Source organism: Oncorhynchus keta, chromosome 13 (assembly GCF_023373465.1).
Source record: "Oncorhynchus keta strain PuntledgeMale-10-30-2019 chromosome 13, Oket_V2, whole genome shotgun sequence".
Classification (NCBI taxonomy): domain Eukaryota; kingdom Metazoa; phylum Chordata; class Actinopteri; order Salmoniformes; family Salmonidae; genus Oncorhynchus; species Oncorhynchus keta.
In genome coordinates, this window is record NC_068433.1 from 19,664,046 (window position 1) to 19,687,829 (window position 23,784).

The window sequence follows — 23,784 nt, forward strand, 5'->3', positions numbered from 1 at the left end:
GTAGGCTGGTTGCGAGTTCAAATCTCATCACGGACAATTTTAGCTAATTAGCAACTGTTCAACTGCTTACTACTTTATATCTGTTTTAAAACAATTTAGCATGTTAGCTAACCCTTCCCCTAACCATAACCCTTTTAACTAAGTCTTCCCCTAACCCTAAACGTAACCCTTTAACCAAACTCCTAAACGTAACCCTAACCCCTAGCTTAGCTAACGTTAGCGAGCTAGCTCGATTTCGTAATATATCACACGTTTAGCAAATTCGTAACATATTGTGCATTTTGCAAAAACATATAATAGGACTTGTAATTCATAACATATCATATGAAATGGGTTATGGACATCCACAAATTAATACATACCATACGAAACGTAACATATCATAGTAAATCGAGTGCCTCGGATTTCCATACAGAATAATATGAAATGCTCTGAGACCAGGTTATGTTTTAACCATAGAATTATACTGAACAAAAATATAAACACAACATGTGTAGTGTTGGTCCCAAGATATTCCATCTACCTAACAAGTGTGGCATAGCAAGAAGCTGGTCAAACAGCATGGTCATTACACAGGTGCACATTGTGCTGGGGACAATTAAACAGCCACTCTAAAATGTGCTGTTTTGTCACACAACACAATGCCACAGATGTCTCAAGTTTTTAGGGAGCGTGCAATTGGCATGCTGACTACACGAATGTCCACCAGAGCTGTTGCCAGAAAATGTAATGTTAATTTCTCTGCCATAAGCTGCCTCCATCATTGTTTTAGAGAATTTGGCAGTACGTCCAACCGGACTCACAAACGCAGACCAAATGTAACCACGCCAGCCTAGGACCTCCACATCTGGCTCTCAAGTGGTTGGGCCTATGCCCTCCCAAGCCCACCCATGTCTGCACCCCTGCCCAGTCATGTGAAATCCATATACAAGGCCCTAATGAATGTATCTCAATTGATGGGTTTCCTTATATGAACTGTAACTCAGTAAAATCGTAGAAATTGTTGCATGTTGCGTTTATATTTTTGTTCAGTATACATATAGGATCATATAGGCTTCATAAGATCTCTGTGGTTTCAACTGCTGTCTACCACCTATGCTATGTAGTACCCTAGTTTAACCACTGAATCAGTCATTTGCAGTTGTTCACAGTAGAGTTCCCGCTAAATAGCTAGATGATGCAAATGTCGGTAATTGAAGCAAAGAGAAGCATATCTGACCAATGAACGCTTGTAATTATCACCAATTATTATCGTTAAGTCATGTTTTCTCTCGCCGCCACTTGTGAATTCCTTGTTTCCTTTCTAATAACCTTCACTGTCACTTACCTCCTTGTCTGGGGTGTTGGGATCCATTTCTAACAGCCTCCTCAAAAGCTCTACGTACGTCCCAAATGACATCCTCCTCCCTATATAGTGCATTACTTTCAACCAGAGCTTACATTTGGATCAGTGTGTGATATGGGACGCAGCCAGCCCAGTTTCTGTCCTGTCAGTAGAGGAATACCGACCGGGCACATTAGATTTCAAAAGACTTCTTAAACCATAGAGACCCTCTTAGCATTTTTGTGCTTGTCTAGATGCGTGCCAAGGGACGCGTGCTGTCGACGGCTGGAACCACCATATATTATTCACATGCAAGTAGATAACATGTTTAATCTTAAGAGGTTACAGAGGAGTAAGGCTTGTTTTTCTTCTCCGAGCACACTGCTTTCACCTCCACCCAAATCCCCGGGAAGAACCTGTCTCCGACTGTGTCCGCTTCCTCGCCCGTCAGAATCATAGAAGCTTTCGCACACGTTCTGTTTTTGTTATTGTTCGTGTACCGCACCCTGAATCTTAGCCTAACCACTTCCACCCAAGTTGGTTATCCTAATGCTTTGTTGCTTTCGTCTAGCGCTTGACACCAGCGCTGCTCTTAGAATCAGTATCAAATGCTCTGGTCAAATCACTCTTTTTAAAAGTATAGACCTATTTCAAACCTTATCTCTACTTTTAACAGTATCTGTGTTTTTGTTGCATGTTAAATGGAATAAGATTATATATGTTATCATATAAATGGTATTAGAGGGTTTTAGAGAGAATAAGTCAATCTTCAACACTCTAAAAAAATATAAATTCAAGAGACACTGTCATTGCTCCCCTTTAGATAAACCTGTGTTTTGTTGTAGTCCGAATAAATTACGTGCTCCGTGTATTACATTCGTATGAGTAGGATTTAAATTCAAATGTAATCTTTTTATCAAGATGGCCAACTTGAAATTTACTCAGTCGGCGGTCCAGGATTAATCGATCTTGAAACAGAATCACCTTCGGCAAGGGATGCACACTATCGACTCATACGCTGCATCGCTTCATAAGATTTGAGTACAAACCAGTTAGGGTATAATTAGTTTAGAACGCAGATGCATTTTAAATCATAATGTCACAGATCGAAGATATCTCCAGCGTCCGAAGTAATGAAATAAATATTCTCATGTATTAATATTGATAGTCATTGTTGTGTTCCCGGGCCCCAGCTGCCAATAATTATGCTTGCACTATTTATCAAAATCTTTTAATGTTTTGTTGTTGTATTAGACGTCCATATTAATGTTATTCCTTAACCACTGATAGCTCGGAGGAGATGGGATGGATGCAATAAGTGGATGGAATGTATTGCTTTTTGTATTACATTGATTTTGGCACTAATTACATGCCTTCTGTAATTATGTGGATAGCTGGTGTAATGAGAAATCATTGTGTGTGTATGTACATGTGTCTGTGTATGTTGCAAAATTATATTAGCCTCAAACTTTGTTTGACAGCTACAGTGAGCTACATGTATTGGGATAGTGACAAAATGTTGTTGTTTTGGCTCTGGACTTTGGCTGTGATTTTAAATGATCAAATGACTGAGGTTAAAGTGAAGCTTTTAATTTGAGGATTTTACAGCACTTCTTTTTTACATAATCACCCCAATTTTAGGGGACTAAAGGCATTGGGAAAAATTAACTTGTGTATTAAAGTTGTGAAACGTAAGTAATTGGTCCCATATTCATAGCATGCATGACTACATCAAGCTTGTGACTTTACAAACTTGCTGGATGCATTTTCTGTTTTGGTTGGTGTTTCAGATCATTTTGTGCCCAATAGAAATGAATGGTAAATAATGTAGTGTCATTTTGTATTTGTCACATTGTGAATAAGAATAGAATATGTTTCTACTTATGTCTACATTAATGTGGATGCTACCATGAGTGCGGATAATCCTGAATGAATCGTGAATTTTAATCAGTGGCATAAGTATCATTCACGATTCATTCATATCCGTAACCATGGTAGCATCCACATTAATGTATTAGTGTTTAGAAAACACTAATTTACAAACGTATTTACAATACAAGTGACTCCAAAATGACACAATACATTATTTAGCATTTGCTTCTAAATGGGCACAAAATGATATGAAACGCAACCAAAACAAACAGCAAATGCATCCAACAAGTTTGTAGAGTCACAAGCTTGATGTAATTATTGCGTACTAGGAACATGGAACCAAATACTAAACTTTTGACTAATACAGTACCTTGCGAAAGTATTCGGCCCCCTTGAACTTTGCGACCTTTTGCCACATTTCAGGCTTCAAACATAAAGATATAAAACTGTATATTGTTGTGAAGAATCAACAACAAGTGGGACACAATCATGAAGTGGAACGACATTTATTGGATATTTAAAACTTTTTTAACAAATCAAAAACTGAAAAATTGGACGTGCAAAATTATTCAGCCCCTTTACTTTCAGTGCAGCAAACTCTCTCCAGAAGTTCAGTGAGGATCTCTGAATGATCCAATGTTGACCTAAATGACTAATGATGATAAATACAATCCACCTGTGTGTAATCAAGTCTCCGTATAAATGCACCTGCACTGTGATAGTCTCAGAGGTCCGTTAAAATCGCAGAGAGCATCATGAAGAACAAGGAACACACCAGGCAGGTCCGAGATACTGTTGTGAAGAAGTTTAAAGCCGGATTTGGATACAAAAAGATTTCCCAAGCTTTAAACATCCCAAGGAGCACTGTGCAAGCGATAATATTGAAATGGAAGGAGTATCAGACCACTGCAAATCTATCAAGACCTGGCCGTCACTCTAAACTTTCAGCTCATACAAGGAGAAGACTGATCAGAGATGCAGCCAAGAGGCCCAGAGATCTAAAGCTGAGGTGGGAGACTCTGTCCATAGGACAACAATCAGTCGTATATTGCACAAATCTGGCCTTTATGGAAGAGTGGCAAGAAGAAAGCCATTTCTTAAATATATCCACAAAAAGTGTAGTTTCAAGTTTGCCACAAGCCACCTGGGAGACACACCAAACATGTGGAAGAAGGTGCTCTGGTCAGATGAAACCAAAATTGAACTTTTTGGCAACAATGCAAAACGTTATGTTTGGCGTAAAAGCAACACAGCTCATCACTCTGAACACACCATCCCCACTGTCAAACATGGTGGTGGCAGCATCATTGTTTGGGCCTGCTTTTCTTCAGCAGGGACAGGGAAGATGGTTAAAATTGATGGGAAGATGGATGGAGCCAAATACAGGACCATTCTGGAAGAAAACCTGATGGAGTCTGCAAAAGACCTGAGACTGGGACGGAGATTTGTCTTCCAACAAGACAATGATCCAAAACATAAAGCAAAATCTAAAATCAAAAATAAACATATCCAGGTGTTAGAATGGCCAAGTCAAAGTCCAGACCTGAATCCAATCGAGAATCTGTGGAAAGAACTGAAAACTGCTGTTCACAAATGCTCTCCATCCAACCTCACTGAGCTCGAGCTGTTTTGCAAGGAGGAATGGGAAAAAATGTCAGTCTCTCGATGTGCAAAACTGATAGAGACATACCCCAAGCGACTTACAACTGTAATCGCAGCAAAAGGTGGTGCTACAAAGTATTAACTTAAGGGGGCTGAATAATTTTGCACGCCCAATTTTTCAGTTTTTGATTTGTTAAAAAAGTTTGAAATATCCAATAAATGTCGTTCCACTTCATGATTGTGTCCCACTTGTTGTTGATTCTTCACAAAAAAAAATACAGTTTTATATCTTTATGTTTGAAGACTGAAATGTGGCAAAAGGTCGCAAAGTTCAAGGGGGCCGAATACTTTCGCAAGGCACTGTAAAATAAATCAATTTGTCCCAAGACTTTTGGTCCCCTAAATATGAAGGGACTATGTACAAGAGTTGCTGTAATGGTTCACCCGATATGGATGAACATGCCCTCAAATGTTATTTTATTAAGAAAATATATATATTTAACCTTAATTTAAATAGGCAAGTCAGTTAAGAACAAATTCTTATTTACAATGACGGCCTAGGAAAAGTGGGTTAACTGCCTTGTTCATGCGCTGAGCGACAGATTCTTACCTTGTTAGCACAGGGATTCGATTTAGCAAACTTTCGATTACTGGCCCAAAGCTCTAACCACTAGGCTACCTGCCGATGACAGTCTGCAGTCATTGTATCATTTCAAATCCAAAGTGCTGGAGTACAGAGCCAAAACCAACAACAAATGTGTCACTGCCCCAATACTTTTGGAGCCTCACTGTATTTTCTCTGTTCTATTTGTTATTGAACATTCATAAAGCAATACAAGGTATTAAAGCTAACGCATTGTAAACTTTGTTAATGTCTTGATCATTTAAGTCGAGGTGATTTCCTTCTTTGTCCTTCTAGTTGCAGTAGTCCAATACTGATGTCCCATTCATGCCAAAGTAACTCTCTGCATTGTCTTTCCTCCATTTTGGCTCCTCAGTATTCCTGTGCCCCGGCTTGCTGCGAGGGGTGTACCAGAGCGAACACCTCTTTGAGTCGGACCACCAATCCGGTGCCTGGTGTAAAGACCCCCTCCAGGCCTCCGACAAGATCTACTACATGCCCTGGACGCCATACCGCACGGACACGCTGACCGAGTACTCCTCCAAAGAGGACTTCATCGCCGGGCGACCCACGACCACATACAAACTACCGCACCGTGTCGACGGCACAGGCTTTGTAGTATACGACGGCGCTCTGTTCTTCAACAAGGAGCGCACGCGCAACATCGTCAAGTTTGACCTGCGCACGCGCATCAAGAGCGGCGAGGCCATCATCGCCAACGCCAACTACCACGACACCTCGCCGTACCGCTGGGGCGGCAAGTCTGACATCGATCTCGCTGTAGACGAGAACGGCCTGTGGGTCATCTACGCCACGGAGCAAAACAACGGGCGCATCGTCATCAGCCAGCTCAACCCCTACACCCTCCGCGTGGAAGGAACCTGGGACACCGCCTATGACAAGCGCTCGGCCTCCAACTCCTTCATGATCTGCGGGATTCTCTACGTGGTGAAGTCGGTATATGAAGACGACGACAACGAGGCAACAGGGAACAAGATTGACTATATCTACAACACGGAGCTGAGTAAAGATGGCTTCCTGGACATCCCCTTCCCCAACTCGTACCAGTACATTGCCGCCGTGGATTACAACCCGCGGGACAACCTCCTGTACGTGTGGAACAATTACCACGTGGTCAAGTACTCGCTGGACTTTGGTGCCTTGGACGGTAGACCAGGTACGCCCACATATTCTTATTTTTTCGCTCTCCTGTTTCATGTCTTTCACTAGCTTGTTGGTAATTCAGAGAGATGTTGGTATCTTTGGTAGACGTTATTAGTGCTTGCAGTCGTTTTGCTGTCAGGAGAAGAGAAAAGGAGGTTGTTGAGGCTACAGTGCGTGGATAGAAGACATATGATTTGTTAACCTTTTCTCAAAGGTCTTTACTTTAAGTCAGTGAAACACTGTTCAGGATGTGCCCATTTTAGCACATTTCAGTGTTGCGATAAGTGTAATTGAATACAAATGGCTTCACTTTCATACTCATGGCATACGAGTGTCAGTTGTCATGTTCCTAGCTCGTTTGACATTATGATTGGTGGGGTTTATTAATTGGAGAGTAAAGAGCAGAGTAAATGAAGTGGAAGTATGTGTATTGTTACACGTTAGCACTATTGCGAGTGTATGGGTTGGTGATAATTAGCTATGGAATATGACACCTCAATGTGTCATCCTCTTTTTGCCATTTAATTAAACCCCTCTATGAGAGAAAAAAACAAGCAAACCACACACCAGCTGTGGGAAAATGTAATAACTGCAGTCACATTGTTGTTTTACAAGACATTTGAACCGTCTGAGAAAAATAGGATTTGCGTTAAAAAAACTAAATCATTTATTTGCAGTCACGTGATTGGTTAGTTGTTTTTTTCTCACGTGGATTGTATTTCTGGGTAATTGTTATCCCTAGTTTCTGCTGTTTATTAGATATGACATTACTTTCTATATAATTCTGACAGAAGGTTAATAGAACTACAAGAGTTGTTTGTTTACGTTTTTTAGTCTGTTCTCAAAGTTTGTCTGTCTCTCTCTTACGGTACCTGTCACCTTTGTAAAGACGGATGACTGCTCTCATTACACTTGCCATAACCATTTTTAAGAAAAAGTACAACTTCTTCCCTCCGATGCTCCTTCTTTAAAAGTAGTCATCAAGCCTACCCAAAATAGTTTTGACATACCGAGGTATTTCTTTGCGCTGGCTCATTAACAGCCTGGTCTGAAGTGTCACGTCTTATTTGTCTGTGAAGTCTTTACCATCCTCACTGGTGGAAATCAAATCAAATGACATTTTATTTGTCACGTGTCGAATACAACAGGTGTAGTAGACCTTACAGGGAAATGCTTACTTACAAGCCCTTAACCAACAATGCAGTTAAGAAAAATAAGTGTTTCAAGTTTAAAAAAATTAATATATACATAATAATTAAAGGTAATATGTACATGTAGGTCACCTGCAGTTTTTTAATTAAATTACTTTTTTCCCAGAATCTCAGCTGAAATGCATATCGGCAATTCCACAGTCTGTTGCTGAGACTCAGATGTTTCACTTTAAAATATATGTCAAACAAAAACCAATGATTGACGTTTTTGCATGCACACCATTGTCAAGTTTGACCTGCGCGTCAAGAGTGGGGAGACCACGTACAAACTACCTCACCGCATTGTAGGAGCGCAAGCGCAACATCACCAAGTTCCACCTGCGCACGTGCATCAAGAGCGTACGAGGCCATCAGCGCCAACTACCAAAACACCTCTTCGCACCGCTGGGGCGGCAATTCAGACATCGATCTCAGATCTCAACGTAGACGAGAACGGGCCTGTGGGTCAACTACGCAACGGAGCCAAACAATGGGCGCATCATCAGCCAGCTCCACGTAGAAGGAACCTGGGACACCACTTATGACAAGCCCTCGGCGTCCAACTCCTTCATGATCTGCGGGAAAGGCAGCGGAGTTCTGTTATGTGACTTAACGTATGCCTGACCCTAGAGGTTTCACTTCCCACAACCCATAGGGGCTACACAAACCGTCATTCTGTTAGCAAATTTAAATGTTTTTTTTTGTTCTGTGGAAATTGTTAAATGTAGTCTTTGTGCAGGTTGTTGTATGGTTTAACTTTGCAATCATTTTGTTTTTGTTTGGCATACATTTCAAAGGGAAAGTCTTTGTCTTCGCATCACCATGTTACTGTGGAATTGCCTATATCCAACCTAGTCTAGACATCAAAGACAGCAGAGTTCTGTTATGTGATTTGACTTATTCCTGACCCTAGAGGTTTCACTTCACACAACCATAGGGTTTACACATAGGCGCTACACATAATTGCTTCCCCTGTTGTTGCTTAAAGGAAAAATCCACCCTCATTCATTTAATTTACAGTGTTAAATAACACTGGGAGAACAATATTTTTTTGTGAACAAATGTTTCATTTTGGCATTATAGTAAAGTTGGTAGCAACATGGAAAATCATTGTGGAAATCTGTTGCAGATCAAGTTTATTACAAAATCCACAATGCAGCTCTCGCTATGGGCTTGCTGTCTAGCTAGCAAACGTAGCTACACATAGTAATACATATCAGCAGGGGAAGCAGCTAGTTAGTGCAGTTAAGGCAATTTTTTTTTAAACATCAATTTAGGAGTCTACAATCTCACCATGTTCAACCTGCAGATCAATGTTCTTCACAGAGTGGAGTTTGACATTTGCAACGGCAGATATACTTTTGAGGCAATGGTAAACGTTGCCCATCCTACATCAATGCATTGGGCGCTAACTCAAACACGCAACATTAGCACGAATGTGAAATGATAAAAAATAAATGTTTTACAAAACCTTTCCAAGATGTGAGATAATTAACTTGCTATCTGTAATATCGTATAGCTTTGGAATCGTGACGTTATGTACTTACAAGAAAAATGGGCACGTTTCTTAACATATACACTGAACTGCATTGTTGGTTAAGGGCTTGTAAGGAAGTATTTCACGGTAAGGCGTTGTATTCGGCGCATGTGACACATACAATTTGATTTGAATGATTTGACTTTGAGAAGGGATTGCGTGACGATTAGCTTAGCAACCGCGTGACGTAGCATGACAACGTGAACACGATTGGTCTACAGTCTGCTGGGTTGGGCATTATATGTTACTTCATTCATTGGATTGCTTAATGCTACTTCATTCATTGGATTCCTATCTCCTTTCTATAATATATCTGGCAAGGGCCCCATGCAATGCACCCTGGACTAAAGAGGTAGACAAATAAGAAAAATGTGCTAGACCCTCCGTTAAATTACACATTTCTCGAGGTAGGAATATTGCAAAAATATGATTAATGGCTCATTCGAGAAAAGACATCCTCCCGAGTTATGACATCAGCCAGTATTGAAATCTGATATGTATGACAGACGTTTTTGCCATCAAGAAGACGTATTTCTATTAACTTCCAGTGAAGTGAGAACGACTTTATCACTGTGCTATGTCATACTGGCCGGATTTCTGCCTGCGTGAACGTCAATAACTCCGATACACATGAAAACAAGTAATGACCCAGGGAATCGATAGAACATCACTCAGAGTTGCACAAAAATAAAATACAATTCAAAATGGGGGAACCTTTCCTTTTAAGCAAAAACAACACTTGTTAGCCGCTTGCCTTATTAAATTGCAGTGTAAAAGCCATGCTTTTACATGCATTTGGGAGGCAAGCTGCATAACATTACCTAGCGACGCTCTGCCAACTTTGGTTTCACTCCTCCCCACACATACACAAACACCCCCCTCTCTCTCGCATAGAGTAATGAACCTTTCAGTCTCCAGGGAGTATCAGTTCAGTATCCCAAGGTGCGGAATGGGCTGACCTCCAAACGAGCGAGCAAGGAGGCTGCTGACAGAGGATAGGAAGGTAGAGGGGGGAAAAGAGAGCGACGGACACAGTTGATAAATCCAGTTAACTGATAGATAAAGTAGATGGATGAAGTGTCCGAGACAAACGGCGCCAGATAAACAGACTGATCTGGAGTGAATGACGATAGATGGGTCAATATGTAAATTGACGTGCATTATTTGGTTCTGGGATGGGATTTTTGATGTATTTGGTGCAAGGAGTGTGGTAATCATCAAATTGATCCGTATGGATTCATGTTATGAGTTGATATTATGCGTTAGCCATCATCACACTTCAGCTACTGCATCTGGATTCAGTTCATTTGCGGACTTTCCATGAAATGCCTTGCTACAGCTGTTGCGTAACACAATTGACCAGTCAACCTCACCTGTACCTTACGGCAGCAAATACATACACATGAGGGTGACATACATACGCACAGGATATGCTCTCTCACTGACCAGAACACTGATGATGTAATCACAGGGAGCTAACACCACAGGCGAGGTGATGTTGCGTAAGATTCCCACCACACAGGCTCTGTACCACCTCTACCCCGCCTCCCAAACCCCCATAGGCACGCGATGCATGAGCTGCTGTGGCGATGGAGCATGGGAAATGGAGCAGGGGAGTCATGTCAATGCCCACAGCTGGGTCTTAGCTCAGCACGCCATGCCACGCGGCTATGGGCACAGGTGTTTTGCATGGGATTCTGGGAATTATCTTTTTCCCCTTTTGTAGTGGGCTTGATTCGCGGAGGTGGTTGGGTGCATAGTCTAAAATGATGAATTGTGATGCATACAGTAGGTGTGCATTGTTTCTGATTGGTTGGTGGATGAAACTAAATAAGATGGGGCGGCAGGTAGCCTAGTGGTTAAAGCGTTGGACTAGTAACCGAAAGGTTGCAAGATTGAATCCCTGAGCTGACGAGATGAAAATCTGTCATTCTGCCCCAGAACAAGGCAGTTAATCCACTGTCCCTAGGCCATCATTGAAAATAAGAATGTGTTCTTAACTGACTTGCCTCGTTAATTAAAGGTAAAAAAACAGCAACGAAATAAGATGACGAGAACAGCTCTGGCTACTGTATATATGCTGTATGACTGATGTTTATTCCATCAAATGTTGTGGAAATAGTACAAATATATTGCAGAAATGTTGCTGCTAGACATGTCATTGTATTCCATGTTACATACTTAAGAATGAAACTTTGGCGCAGCTTTCTAAGTGTGCCGTTAGAGATTCTGGGTTCGAGTCCAGTCTGTGTCGTGACCCGGAAGACCCATGGGGCGGCGCACAATTGGCCCAGCGTTGTCCGGGTTAGGGGAGGGTTTGGCCGGCAGGAATGTCCATGCCCCATCGCGCTCTAGCAACTCCTGTGGTGGGCCGCGCACACTGACGTGGTCGCCAGGTGTACAGTGTTTCCTCTGACACATTGGTGCGGCTGGCTTCCGGGTTAAGTGGGCATTGTGTCAAGAAGCAGTGCGGCTTGGTTGGGTTGTGTTTCGGAGAACACACGGCTCTCGACCTTCACATCTCCCGAGTCCGTACGGGATTTACAGTCTCATCCCATCACTGCAACTACCAATTGGATAACAGAAAATTGGGGAGAAGGGGTAAAAAAAAAAAAAAGAATGAAACTGTACAAATTGAAAATAATCCAAATGCTTAGGGGACATAATTTGTATGTCTGTAGGCAAGGCAGTGGTACGATTATCAACAATTAGTTATAAGAGCATCATTTAACAATAAGGCACGGGGGGGTGTGGTATACGGCCAATATACAACGGCAATGAGCTGTTCTTATGCACAACGCGGAGTGCCTGGATACAGCCTTTAGGTGTGGTATATTGGCCATATTCCACAAACCCATGAGGTGCCTTATTGCTATAATAAACTGGTTACCAACGTAATTAGAACAGTAAAAATGTTTTGTCATACCCGTGGTATATGGTCTGAAATACCATGGCTTTCAGCCAATCAGCATTCAGGGTTCGAACCACCCAGTTTATAATTGCTCTTGGAGAACCGATACCTCAATCTATCCAGAGAACAGATCGAGGATAGATGACACATCCAAAACTACTCTATTCAAACCATGTGTTTTACTGAATTTGATTGAAAAATGAAATGCAAACCCTCCCAACATTAAAAGCCCACATCTCCATCTCCTCACCTGGCATTTTCTTTCAATAAAATTTGAGAACGAGCGAGCGCAAATAAAATGAATCAAAACAGTCTTCTTTACAAAGGGGCATGCAATTTTTTGGGGGGAAAATTGCCAATAAATAAGGAAATATGAAAGTGGAAGAAAGAGGGAGGCCTGTTTTTATGTCTCTGACAGTTTTATTTTATAAGCCCACTCCACCAAGCAAAATACAAATCTGAGGGAGAAGAGTTGGGGTGGGAGAGCAGACAAGAATGAACAATATACTGTAATATGGGAACACTTAAATGTTCATGTGAATCTATTTCTCATGGATACGTGTAGGTTTGAAATAGCAGACTTGCCATTAATAGTAAAAATACAGATTGAACGATCTAAAGATAATGAAAGAGGAAAACAAGAGTCCGTATGAATTCAGCTGGACGTTCAGGCTGTCTCACTAATACTAATCTGCCACAGTGAGCAGAGGAGGAGAAAGTCCACAAGCCTACTTAGTGCAGGCAGTCACTTGAGAGAATTTACCCTGCCTTAGGCTCAGACACCTGCTACTGGTGCCTGCTTGGTGTGGGTGGGTGTGTGTGGGTGGGTGGCAGGGGGAGGTGAGTGAGTGAGTGAGTGAGTGAGTGAGTGAGTGAGTGAGTGAGTGAGTGAGAGCACATACAGTGCCTTCAGAAAGTACTCACACCCCTTGACTTTTTCCTCATTTTGTTGTTTTACAGCCTGAATTTAAAATAGATTAAATTGATGTTTTTGTGTCACTGGCTCACACACACAACGCCCCATATAATGTCAAAGTGGAATTATGTTTTTCGAAATGTTTACTAATTAATAATGCATGAAAAGCTGAAATGTCTTGAGTCAATAAGTATTCAACCCCTTTGTAATGGCAAGCCTAAATATGTTTAGGTGTAAAAATGTGCGTAACAGGTCACATAATAAGTTGCATGGACTCACTCTGTGTAAAATGATAGTATTGTCTGTAAGGTCGAGCAGTGAATTTCAAACACAGATTCAACCACAAAGACCAGGTAGGTTTTTCAATGCCTCGCAAAGAATGGCACCTATTTGTAGATGGGTAAATATAAAAAGCAGACATTGAGTAATATCCCTTTAAGCATGGTGAAGTTATTAATTACACTTTGCATGGTGTATCAATACACCCAGTCACTACAAAGATACAGTTGTCCTTCCTAACTCAGTTGCCGGAGAGGATGGAAACCGCTCATGGATTTCACCATGAGGCCAATGGTAACTTTAAAACAGTTACTGCAGCACAGCTTGCATGGTGCCGCAGAATTCTATGGCATGTTATTTAAGTGTCAACCACTTGTACCGTTAGTGCTAGTTTGACCACCAGAGGGCATCTTTGAGAAGCATTTGATAGCCTTCAATTGTGGCTGTACTAGATCAATTACAACCTTTTTTTTGTAAGAACATAGTATATGGGACTGATTTCAAGAAATGTGTTTCTATTCCAAGAAAAACAAAAAAACCTCTGGATTTCCCTAGGATGGAACGGAAAATATGGCACTGTACAACGTGACGGTCGGGAGTAGGCTACAGTACTGGGCTATTTAGCTAAATAATCCCTGTGTCGTGGAAGGAAGGAATAGGCTGTCCTTGTAAATTTGTTCTTAAATGACTTGCCAAGTTAAATAAAGATTACACTAACAGCATAACATTTCTACATCCTAATTGTATAACTGTAGTATAACCAATACCCAAACGGGGATTCAGTGAAAATAAAAATCTATTGGGCCAGTCCCCATGCTTGTCTCAGAGAAGCGCGAAACGGTGCTTAAATAGTTGTAGGCTTTTGCTTCAAATCCTATTGCTTCTAACTTCAAGATGCTCTTTAAATAAATAAGACCTACACCACTTTTAACAGCACAATATACAACACTAGTGAGACTCATGCCGTCTATGGTAGGCCTACAGTATATTGAAAAATATTACGTGACTTTCCGCCAATAATTACAAATAGAAGATTGGAGGATTCTAAATGAAAAGTATCAAAACACAGAGAGGTGTTGGTAAAGGTATATTGTCATGCTAATAGCCCATAGTGTCCAGGTCAGGATAACCAAAATATTTCTTTATTAAATACTATCAGAAAGAATTTTGGCACTTGTTTATTTTGATCCAAAGGCATGAAAGAGTCACTCAGCTTTATGTACAGTTGAAGTCAGAAATTTACATACACCTTAGCCAAATACATTTAAACTCCGTTTTTCACAATTCCTGACATTTAATCCTAGTAAACATTCCCTGTCTTAGGTCAGTTAGGATCACCACTTTATTTTAAGAATGTGAAATGTCAGAATAGTAGTAGATTTATAGTATATTTATTTCAGCTTTTATTTATTTCATCACATTCCCAGTGGGTCAGAAGTTTACATACACTCAATTAGTATTTGGTAGTATTGCCTTTAAATTGTTTAACTTGGGTCATATGTTTCGGGTAGCCTTCCATAAGCTTTCCACAATAAGTTGGGTGAATTTTGGCCCATTCCTCCTGACAGAGCTGGTGTAACTGAGTCTGGTTTGTAGGCCTCCTTGCTTGCTCACGCTTTTTCAATTCTGTCCACAAATTTTCTATAGAATTGAGATCAAGTCTTTGTGATGGCCACTCCAATACTTTGACTTTGTTGTCCTTAAGCCATTTTACCACAACTTTGGAAGTATGCTTGGGTTTTTTGTCCATTTGGAAGACCATTTGTGACCAAGCTTTAACTTCCAGACTGATGTCTTGAGATGTTGCTTCAATATATCCACATAATTGTCCTCCCTCATGATGTCATCTATTTTGTGAAGTGCACCAGTCCCTCCTGCAGCAAGGCACCCTCACAACATGATGCTGTCACCCCCGTGCTTCACGGTTGGGATGGCGCTGTACAACGTGTCCGTGTGTGTTTGAAAGAGTATTTTCTAGTAAGCAACCGTTTGTTTACCTTCATTAGACAACTTTGTTCCAATATTTCTGTAATTCAGTGATATTTATTCCCACAGTAATTTGTTATGGAGCCATGACTAAATAAACATTGGCATTTGAAAGAGTATTTTTATCATTGTTTTATTTACGAAAGCATAAAGAGGCTGATGAAGAAATACAGTACTGTACAGTAAATGCTTTCACGTTTGGATAATAAAGAATTTAAAGCATGTTGAAGATATAATCCACCTGGATTTGTTTTTTAGGCTATAGCAGAGCAGCATAAAGGTCCGGATGGCCCTTGCTGTGCCTGGTGAGCAGTTGGTCAAGTTCTGTTGTCAGAAGAGGAATGGAAATGTCGGGGTGAACCGACAACCTGATGAACCCGCCAAGTATGTTGACACTGCCTGTTGGAGGTGGAGTTTCAGAGCTCACAGGTGTGCCTGGCATGGATTATTACACAGTCTCGTTCCTTGCCCTTTTCAATTCGTCATTCTCCGCCTGTCTCTCCACCAATGCCGCCTATCTCTGGACCAATGCGTCAGCTGTCGCCCGCATCTCTGCCCCTGTTTCTCTTTCTGCTGGTCTGCCTTCAATGACTCAATCTCGGTCTTCAAAGTTTGAATCTGATCCATGTGCACCTTCATCAGATGAGCAGAATGGTACCACCCTGAGCCCCATCGATTACAGTGGCCTATGATAGAAACGGTAGATCAATGAAGACTTAAAAGTGATTCCAACACACACATGCTGCGTACACATTTTAAGAATCTAGCAAAACTAACCGCTTTCTTGGCAACCATGCGTTTTTAAGGTGCGACCTGTTGTCCAGCCCTTTCTCCACTGATCTCCACGGATGGTTGTTGGCATAGTTGTATGCTCTGCAAAAACACATTCACGTTTTTAGTACACAGTAATTTTTATTGAACCTTTATTTAATTATCGATGTTATTACACAGTATGCCTACACATTGATAGGCTTTATAATTCTTTCTTTAATTTAAATTAGATCTAAAAATCCAAAATGGCGTAGCAGTCAGGTGTCTTTTGTCTTCGTCTTGTCGTGTCCCGTGTATACATCTTTTTATATATTTTTTTCTAAGCACATATTTTTTATATTTTTCTTAAACCCAACTTCAAAATACTCTCCTACAACCCGCCTCACCCAGTGTGGTATGGATCTGCTGTTTTCTTTACTTTAGAAACGGAAGCCCCAACAGAGGCTAGCCAGCTAACTAGCTACTAGCTAGCAGTCAGCTAGCAACTGCTAGCGGTCATCAGCTAACCTTTAGGCCAGAACTCCTGCCAGTCTGCTCAGCGCAATTCAACCCAGAGCTTGACAGACTTTTTTTCTCCATATCTCTGGATTCCTACCTCAAGCTCTGAACCTCTTCACCTGGATCATCGCAGCTAGCTAGCTGCTATCCGATTGGCTTCTCCTGGCTAACGCCTCTGTCCCAAAGCAAGCATCAATTAGCCTGGAGTTAGCCTATGCTAGGCCCATCTCTCGGCTAGCTGAAGAGGTCCATCAGCCACTCCTTAGGCTACAATACCTATTTTGCCAATTGGCCTGGACCCCTTTTATTGCCGATACGGAGCCCCGCCGATCCATCATGATTGGACTACCAATGTTATCTGCCCAAGGTTTTTTTTTCTACAGGCTCCTCCGTCGCGATGTCCCCTGAATGCCCATCTGCTAGCCTGCTATCCGCGGCCCGCTATCTGTCTAGAGCATACTGAACTGATAGCTGAAGAGGTCCATCAGACAATTTCTTGGGCTACTATACCTATTTTGCAAATTGGCCAGGACCCTTTTACTACACGGGCCACTGTTGAGCCAACACAATGGGTCTGCCAACGTAACTGCACGAGGGGGCTTACAACAGACTTCATCCGTCGCAACGTCCCTCTAAGGCCCTTCTGCCTGCCTGCTAGCCACGGCCCGCTAGCTGTCTAAATCGCTGTGTTTCCAGCCCGCCCAGCTACTCACTGGACCCAATGATCACTCTGCTACGCATGCCTCTCCCTAATGTCAATATGCCTTGTCCATTGTTGTTTTGGTAAGTGATTATTGTCTTATTTCACCGTAGAGCCTCCAGCCCTGCTCAGTATGCCTCAGCTAACCCTCTTGTCCCACCCCCCACACATGCGGTGACTTCACCTGGTTTAATAGATGTCTCTAGAGACAATACCTCTCTCATCACTCAATGCCTAGGTTTAGCTCCACTGTATTCACATCCTACCATACCTCTGTCTGTACATTATGCGTTGAATCTATTCTCCCACGCCCAGAAACCTGCTCCTTTTACTCTCTGTTCCGAACGTACTAGACAACCAGTTCTTATAGCCTTTAGCCATACCCTTATCCTACTCTTCCTCTGCTCCTCTGGTGATGAAGAGGTTAATCCAGGCCCTGCAGTGCCTAGCTCCACTTCCATTCCCCAGGTGCTCTCATTTCTTGACTTCTGTAACCATAAAAGCCTTGGTTTCATGCATTTTAACATTAGAAGCCTCCTCCCTCAGTTTGTTTTATTCACTGCTTTAGCACACTCTGCCAACCCGGAATCCTGGCTTAGGAAGGCCACCAAAAACCCCGAAATGTAATTCCCTAACTATAACATTTTCTGACAAGATAGAACTGCCAAATGGGGCGGAGTTGCTATCTACTGCGGAGATAGCCTGCAGAGCTCTGTCTTACTATCCAGGTCTGTGCCCAAACAAATAGAGCTTCTACTTTTAAAAATCCACCTTTCCAGAAACAAGTCTCTCACCGCTGTCGCTTGCTATAGACCACCTTCTGCCCCCAGCTGTGCCCTGGACACCATATGTGAATTAATTGCCCCCCATCTATCTTAATTGCCCCCCCTATCTTCAGAGCTCATGCTGTTCGGTGACCTAAACTGGGACATGCTTAACACCCCGGCCTTCCTACAATCTAAGCTTGATGCCCTCAATCTCACACAAAAGATAAATGAACCTACCAGGTACAACCCCAAATCTGTAAACACAGGCATCCTCATAAATATAATTCTTACCAACCTGCCCTCCAAATTCACCTCTGCTGTCTTCAACCACGATCTCAGCGATCATTGCCTCATTGCTTGGGTCTGTAATTGCTGACAAGGTGCAAATCTGTCGCTCTGCCCCTGAACAGGCAGTTAACCCACTGTTCCCAGGCCGTCATTGAAAATAAGAATATGTTCTTAACTGACTTGCCTGGTTAAATACAGGTACATTTAAATAAAAAAATTGGTCCATGGTCAAACGACCACCCCTGATCACTGTCAAACGCTCCCTAAAACACTTCAGAAAGCAGGCCTTTCTAACCAACCTGGCCCGGGTATCCTGGATGGTTATTGTCCTCCTTCCGTCAATAGAAGTAGCCTGGTTATTATTTTACCTTTCTAGTGCAGGTGTTCCGCTAGCGACCCACCTCGACAACATCCGGTAAAATTGCAACGCGCGAAATTCAAACTACAGAAATATAAATATTTAACTTTCATGAAAATGCATGGGTAATGCATCAAAATAAAGCTTATCTTCTTGTTAATCAAGCCACTATGTCATTTTTTTGCAGGTCGGAGGATGTTCACACCTATTGTAGCCGGGCTATAAGGAGTCTATTGTCCTGCTAATCGGCTACAAGTGTTTGAAAACCTCTTTTCAAAATTCCACCAGCTGTCCATTCCTCTTTCTAAAGTAATAATAAAAGTAATAATAATTGTAATCATGGCTTTATTTAAAAAATAACAATATTTTTGAGATTTTGTTTTCAAATAATGTAAAATGTGCATGGAAAAGGCCATTCTTGAACATGGGGTGAGACATTGTTACTCATTTGTAAATAAAGCCAGTTTGTTATTTAGAATGATTTATTTCTGTTTTTAGAGGGAGAGAAACCAAAAACCTACTCTTGGGTCTCCCAATCGAGGCCGACACAGGTATTGAACCAGCATCTGAAGCAACACAGTTTGTTAGTGTCTTAGACAGTTTGTCACAGTGTCTTAGACAGTTTGTCACAGTGTCTTAGACAGTTGCGCCACTCAGGCACTGTACAACGTGACCGGTCGGGAGTGGGCTACAGTACTACAGTAAGAGCAAAATAATTATAATTAAAACCTTAGTGTAATGACAGTTTTAAGTAATACTGAATTCGTGCACAATTATCATTTTCTATTTAGGTGTATGTCACCCATTCATTGTCAATCAGAGACACAGTAGGACCCAAAAGCATAATCAGTGCTCTAACTCCCCCTCGCGCTGGTCTGGAGCAATGAAGTAGTGACGCAAGGTACTGTACTAAACCACAAATTACCTCTATGTCCCGCAGTATAATCGCAAAAATTTGTGGCGCAACCACTGTAATACTGTAAAAAAAATGTGGCAATGCAATTAACTTTTGTCCTGAATACAAAGTGTTATGTTTGGGGCATACCCAATACAACACATTACTGAGTACCACACTCCATATTTTCAAGCATAGTGGTGGCTGCATCATGTTATGTGTATGCTTGTAGTTGTTAAGGACAAGGGAGTTTTTCAGGATAAAAAAAAAACAGGATGGAGCTAAGCACAGGCAAAATCCTAGAGAAAACATGGTTGTCTGCTTTCCACCAAACACTGGGAGAGTAATTTACCTTTCAGCAGGTCAATAACCTAAAACACAAGGCCAAATATACACTGGGGTTGCTTACCATGATGACATTGAATGTTCATGTGTGGTCTAGTAACAGTTTTTTAAACTTAAATTGGCTTGAAAATGGCTATCTAGCAATGATCAACAACCAACTTGACAGGGCTTGAGGATTTTTTTAAAGAATGTCACGTGCAAATATTGTAAAATCCAGGTGTGCAATGCTCCTAGAGACTTACCCAGAAAGACTCACAGCTGCAATCTCTGCCAAAGATGATTATAACATGTATTATTGACTAAGGGCTGTGAATACTGATGTGAATTAGATATTTCTATATTTCATTTTTAATAAATGTACAAACATTTCTAAAAACATGTTTTCACTTTGTCATTATGGGGTGTGTGTGTGTGTGTGTGTGTGTGTGTGTGTGTGTGTGTGTGTGTGTGTGTGTGTGTGTGTGTGTGTGTGTGTGTGTGTGTGTGTGTGTGTGTGTGTGTGTGTGTGTGTGTGTGTGTGTGTGTGTGTGTGTAAGAAAAAAGGCTGTAACACAACAAAATGTGGAATAAGTCAAGGGGGTATGAATACTTTCGAAATGCACTGTAGCCGTGTGCTAACGTTTCCCATTTTTGCATGTGCAGATATGGGTAACGTAATGCAACAACGCATAATAATTGTCCTTGTGCCTCTTGAAGATTGTGACAGCCCATCATCACATTTATTATCCCTGTGACCCATTTTGCAGCGTAGATGGAAATTGGTGCAGAGATGAAAATATGCCAGCATGCATTCCCAGGGGGATCCACATTAAGCTATACCATGTTATAGAGTTATAACAGGTATACTGTAGATGTAACGTATTCATTAGCAGAGACCACTAACTTACTGGATTCTACAAAATAATTACATTAGCTACAGTAAGACACATTAGTTCTGAATGTATAAAATGCCCATTTCAAATGACTTACAGATCAGTCATTTATCAAGGTGTTTTAAAAGGACATATTTAGTTAGGCGATTGTCATTTTGGTCATTTAGCAGACGCTTTTTGTTGATGGTTGGCTGGAATTATATCTCTAAATGAATATGTATCTCTATAGTCGGTGACAACCAGTCGCATTTGACTGGTTTGTTGGTACACTGCAACAACATTTGATCTCTGGATATGTCCGTGTTGCCAACCTCAATCATTCTTCTGTCAACTCAGGCCATCTGCGGAGGATGGGCACGGGAGGCGGCACAGAAGGCGTTGTCCCTCCACTGTCTGGCGTGCCTGCTGTAATCTTGCCACCTGTTGCCATCTGGCCAGGGCAGAGAAGCAGCGTGTGCCAGAGGGTGCCTAAGACATGGGCATCGACCTTCATACTGAGGCTGGCATGTTTTGGGCAAGGCCTGCCAGTCTTGGCCTTGTCAATAGTAACAGAGAGCATCTTAATTGAATAAGAATGGCTAACTGGTAGATGCAGACTGACAGAGCTGCTGTTACTGGGGTTTGGAAGCTGCTGTTACTAGACTATAGCACTCCTGATGAAGTATGCTAATGTTTTCCCTATGCCTGATTTATTGGAATGCATTCATGGATGCATTGCCTTATCTACTTCAAAAGCTCAGCTGCTGTTTCAGAAGCATTTTATTGGAAACGGCCATTTGCATGCTGTATAATGCCCCTCTGATGTTGGCCGCTTGGCGAAATGTCGTACCTGCTTATAACAGCCTACATGCTTATTATAGCCTACATGCTTATTATAGCCTACATGCTTATTACAGCCTACATGCTTATTAGAGCCTACATGCTTATTACAGCCTACATGCTTATTAGAGCCTACATGCTTATTAGAGCCTACATGCTTATTACAGCCTACATGTTTATTACAGCCTACATGTTTATTACAGCCTACATGTTTATTACAGCCTACATGTTTATTACAGCCTACATGTTTATTACAGCCTACATGCTTATTAGAGCCTACATGCTTATTACAGCCTACATGCTTATTAGAGCCTACATGCTTATTAGAGCCTACATGCTTATTACAGCCTACATTCATATTACAGCCTACATGCATATTACAGCCTACATGCATATTACAGCCTACATGCATATTACAGCCTACATGCTTATTACAACCTACATGCTTATTACAGCCTACATGCTTATTACAGCCTACATGCATATTACAGCCTACATGCATATTACAACCTACATGCTTATTACAGCCTACATGCATATTACAGCCTACATGCTTATAACAGCCTACATGCTTATTAGAGCATACATGCTTATTAGAGCATACATGCTTATTACAGCCTACATGCTTATTACAGCCTACATGCTTATTAGAGCCTACATGCTTATTACAGCCTATATGCATATTACAGCCTACATGCATATTACAGCCTACATGCTTATTACAGCCTACATGCTTATTACAGCCTACATGTGTATTACAGCCTAGATGCCTATTACAGCCTACATGCTTATTATAGCCTACATGCTTATTACAGCCTAGATGCCTATTACAGCCTACACGCTTATTACAGCCTACACGCTTATTACAGCCTACACGCTTATTACAGCCTACATGCATATTACAGCCTACATGCTTATTATAGCCTACATGCATATTATAGCCTACATGCTTATTTCAGCCTATATGCTTATTACAGCCTAGATGCCTATTACAGCCTACATGCTTATTACAGCCTAGATGCCTATTACACATCTGATGGACTCCCTGCAAAGGGGCAATCATTTCCATGGTGAGGCACCGACAAGACTGTGTCGAGGGTTCAGGATTACGATAGTAATGTATTTTTCCTATGGACAAAGGCTTGCTCTGAACCAAGGGAGGGGAAACAATGGAAGCCTGTAAGGAATATAGCTTGAGATTTGCCGCATGCCAGTATCGCTCGCTCTCTAGACTGGGCTTTGAATGGTGTATTGTGCATGCTGTGCTGTTGTCTTTGTCACATTCAAATACAGTGTGCAACCAACTTCAGATGATCTGGTAGTTCCTTGTTGTTCCCTATCCATTTTGTGTCCTGCACAACTTTCAAATTTAGCCTGTGCTTTGCCTCACGGTTAGTAAACATGGTGTTTACATCTATTTGAAGGGCAAACCTGCTTCGTTCTCACAGCGGCCAGCGGGCTGACTTGATATATCAGCCGTTACAAACGTGACATATAGACATTCAATTCATGTGGTGGAATTTATGAATCACGCGGCGTATGTTTTCTGTTCTCAACCAGAGGAGCCATTCATCATCTACAGCAGTCTGTATCATGATCCAGAAATCATACACAGCTCACCTGTGTGGTTCCAGAGAATGACAGGTGATTATTCACTTAAGCCTAACACCAACCCATCCATCACCCCTGATACACGCACAAAAAAACGTCCAAATATTCTGCCTAGAAAAGAAGCAGAGACTGATCGTCTCAGCTATCCCTTTGTTGTTTTGGCATTTTCTTCCCTCGATGTCGTGCTTGCAACTTAAGCTAACTTCAGGGCACCGAAAATTGCCCTGAATGAACTATAACAGTCCCGACCCGAAACGGAGTTATCAGTAAAGTTGATCTGGGCCACTGTGGTTTCCTTTGAAGAGTCTGAATCAGCCTGTTATCAGCAGTGTTGGAGTTCTAGCTGAGAGGCTTTTTATTTTCCAATCGGCCCCAGCTCTGTCGGTTGACAATGTTCAAATCCAAACCTTAGGCTTTTTGCCCGGGAGCGAGACAATGTGTCCTTCTTGTGAATCTC

At 41.6% G+C, this 23,784-nt stretch overlaps 1 protein-coding gene across 14 annotated transcripts in view; it reads left to right on the forward strand.

The window, feature by feature from the left end:
- The window catches only part of LOC118392710 (adhesion G protein-coupled receptor L3-like), a 324,261-nt gene that overhangs the window by 173,923 nt on the left and 126,554 nt on the right, over window positions 1–23,784 (forward strand). For 11 of the 14 annotated variants that reach the window (XM_052459521.1, XM_052459531.1, XM_052459520.1 and 8 more), the window contains one exon: window positions 5,787–6,597. In XM_052459521.1, coding sequence (XP_052315481.1) covers window positions 5,787–6,597 — 811 coding nt within the window. The remainder of the gene's footprint in view (window positions 1–5,786; window positions 6,598–23,784) is intronic. The other 3 variants (XM_052459526.1, XM_052459533.1, XM_052459534.1) reach the window with 1 other exon arrangement.